Source organism: Ostrinia furnacalis, unplaced genomic scaffold (genome assembly GCF_004193835.3).
Source record: "Ostrinia furnacalis isolate ACB-3 unplaced genomic scaffold, ASM419383v2 OfSCF0973, whole genome shotgun sequence".
Classification (NCBI taxonomy): domain Eukaryota; kingdom Metazoa; phylum Arthropoda; class Insecta; order Lepidoptera; family Crambidae; genus Ostrinia; species Ostrinia furnacalis.
The window spans coordinates 1-2,046 of record NW_021131212.1 but is presented as its reverse complement, the minus strand read 5'-3'; the positions used below and the strand labels follow the sequence as shown (position 1 = coordinate 2,046).

At 44.7% G+C, this 2,046-nt stretch overlaps 1 protein-coding gene across 1 annotated transcript; it reads left to right on the top strand.

Moving 5' to 3' along the window:
• Nucleotides 1-2,035, top strand: LOC114350770 (UPF0061 protein BAV2277-like; the record flags this gene model as incomplete). The annotated part of the gene is made up of 4 exons (XM_028301693.1): nt 1-302; nt 602-765; nt 1,286-1,366; nt 1,768-2,035. Coding segments are annotated over exons 1-4 (729 nt in total), but the record flags the coding sequence as incomplete, so codon positions are not given.
• Nucleotides 2,036-2,046: the final 11 nt, after the last annotated feature.

The window sequence follows — 2,046 nt, the reverse complement described above, 5'->3', positions numbered from 1 at the left end:
TAATTATTTTGTTTACAAAAATAAATGCTGACTCACGGACTGACGCACAAATGTTTTGATACCTAGTTGATAAATCTAAGCTCCTCATGAATAGGTCATTTTGCTTAGCCGCTGTCTTACTAGCTGAGCATCCACACATACCCATAATGGTGGGGAGTAATTTCCCAATTCTCAATCATCAGAAGCTAGTGAATTTTAAGGAATTCAGGTTTAGAGAATCTCCCGTGTATGCCGAACTGCCGATAGACGAAAATCCAGTGTACAATGAGCCTGTGGCTGTGAAAAATGCAGTCTTTTCCAAGGTATGTTGTATATTTTAGAAGGTAATCAGTTTTCAAGACTTTTTCTTTTTTCCATATAATCAGTGTGTGATTTAAGGTGAATCTTACCAGTAGAGAGTCTAGAACTAATGAGTTCTGAAGAAATGAACATTTTTTTTTGGTATTTTACTGCACAACACAACTATTATGATTAAATTATGAATTTTGTAGCTAAATTGACGCACAGAATACAGCAATGAAAATGTAAATAAAAATATATTTTAGACAAAAACAACACTACCTAACAAATAACGAAACAATAACAGCCAACTTGTCTGCAGGTGCCCACCGAACCTTTAACAGGGAAGCTTCACTTAGTGTGTGCTTCGGAGGACTGTCTCACCAACATCCTCAATCTGGACCTGGCCTGCGCAGAGACCGAGGAGTTCATCGACTTCATTGCTGGAAAGTATCTGCCTGATGGAGGACTGACTGTCTGTCACAGGTGACTATTAATAACTAAAGTATTTTTTGCAAAATTTGCGACTTGCAATTAGATGAAAAAATGATTTTTTTAATTTATTTATTTAAAAACTTTATTGCACATACATAACAATGTTCCGTAACAAAAAGGCGAGCTTAATGCCATAAGTCATTCTCTACCAGAAAACCCATGAGCGCTCCTGCACACGACGCCGCCGCTGCGCCTTTGCACTGTTTATACGCGCCGCGTGAAGCCCCCCGCCGCGCCGCCGGCGAAATTATGCTTTGATGGCGCGGTGGCGGCGCGGCGGCGGGCTTTACTCGGTGCGTATGATCATTATAGGGGCGCGGCGGCGGCGCGGCGGCGGCCGGCGCCGTCTGGCCGCTGGCGGCGTCGTGTGCAGGAGCGCTTATAGGTACTTCACTTTCAGAATTCATATCATAAACATTTTTGATTATTTTAAATGTTCAATAAACTTTCACATTAAATTGATAAATATAATTTCAAAAACCTGAATATAATCTCTCAATTCTTTATCCAGATATGGAGGTCACCAGTTTGGCTTCTGGGCTGATCAGCTCGGGGATGGAAGGGCACACATTCTTGGGGAGTATGTCAACCGGCAAGTATTACATGGTAGTTTTATGATTCTAAAGAAATGCATGTAAAATATAAAAATTCAAGCATTACAAAGCAAGTTGTTGCCAAAATATGGTTAGACACTTTCTTAAAAACCATCTATAGTCTGGTCTGTGAGCATGTAGAATTTTGTCCAATGACCCCAAGCTACCCATCCTTATCGCTCGCGCGTAATTATATTGCTGTCGCGACTGTGCGACGGGCGCCCGCAGTGAGTGTGCGAGCGCGACAGCTACATGGATAGCTTGGGGTCATTGGACAAAATTCTACGTGCTCGGAGACCGGGCAGTAGTCGATGTCGCGTGTCGCCTAGTGTACGCCTACACTAAAACTACCAGAACATTCAGTAAAATGCCTAAAAGTTGTCTTCCAATCTTTTCACAGCAAGGGCGAATCCTGGCAACCCCAGCTTAAGGGGTCGGGTGAGACCCCATACTCTCGCTTCGGGGACGGTCGCGCGGTGCTCCGCTCATCCATCAGGGAGATGATAGCTTCGGAAGCGTGCCATCACCTTGGCGTACCAACTACCAGGGCCGCGGCGCTTGTAGGTAAGGCTTCAAGACTTCAAGGGGTCTGTGAGACCCCATACTCGCTTCGGGGACGGTCGCGCGGTGCTCCGCTCATCCATCAGGGAGATGATAGCTTCGGAAGCGTGCCATCACC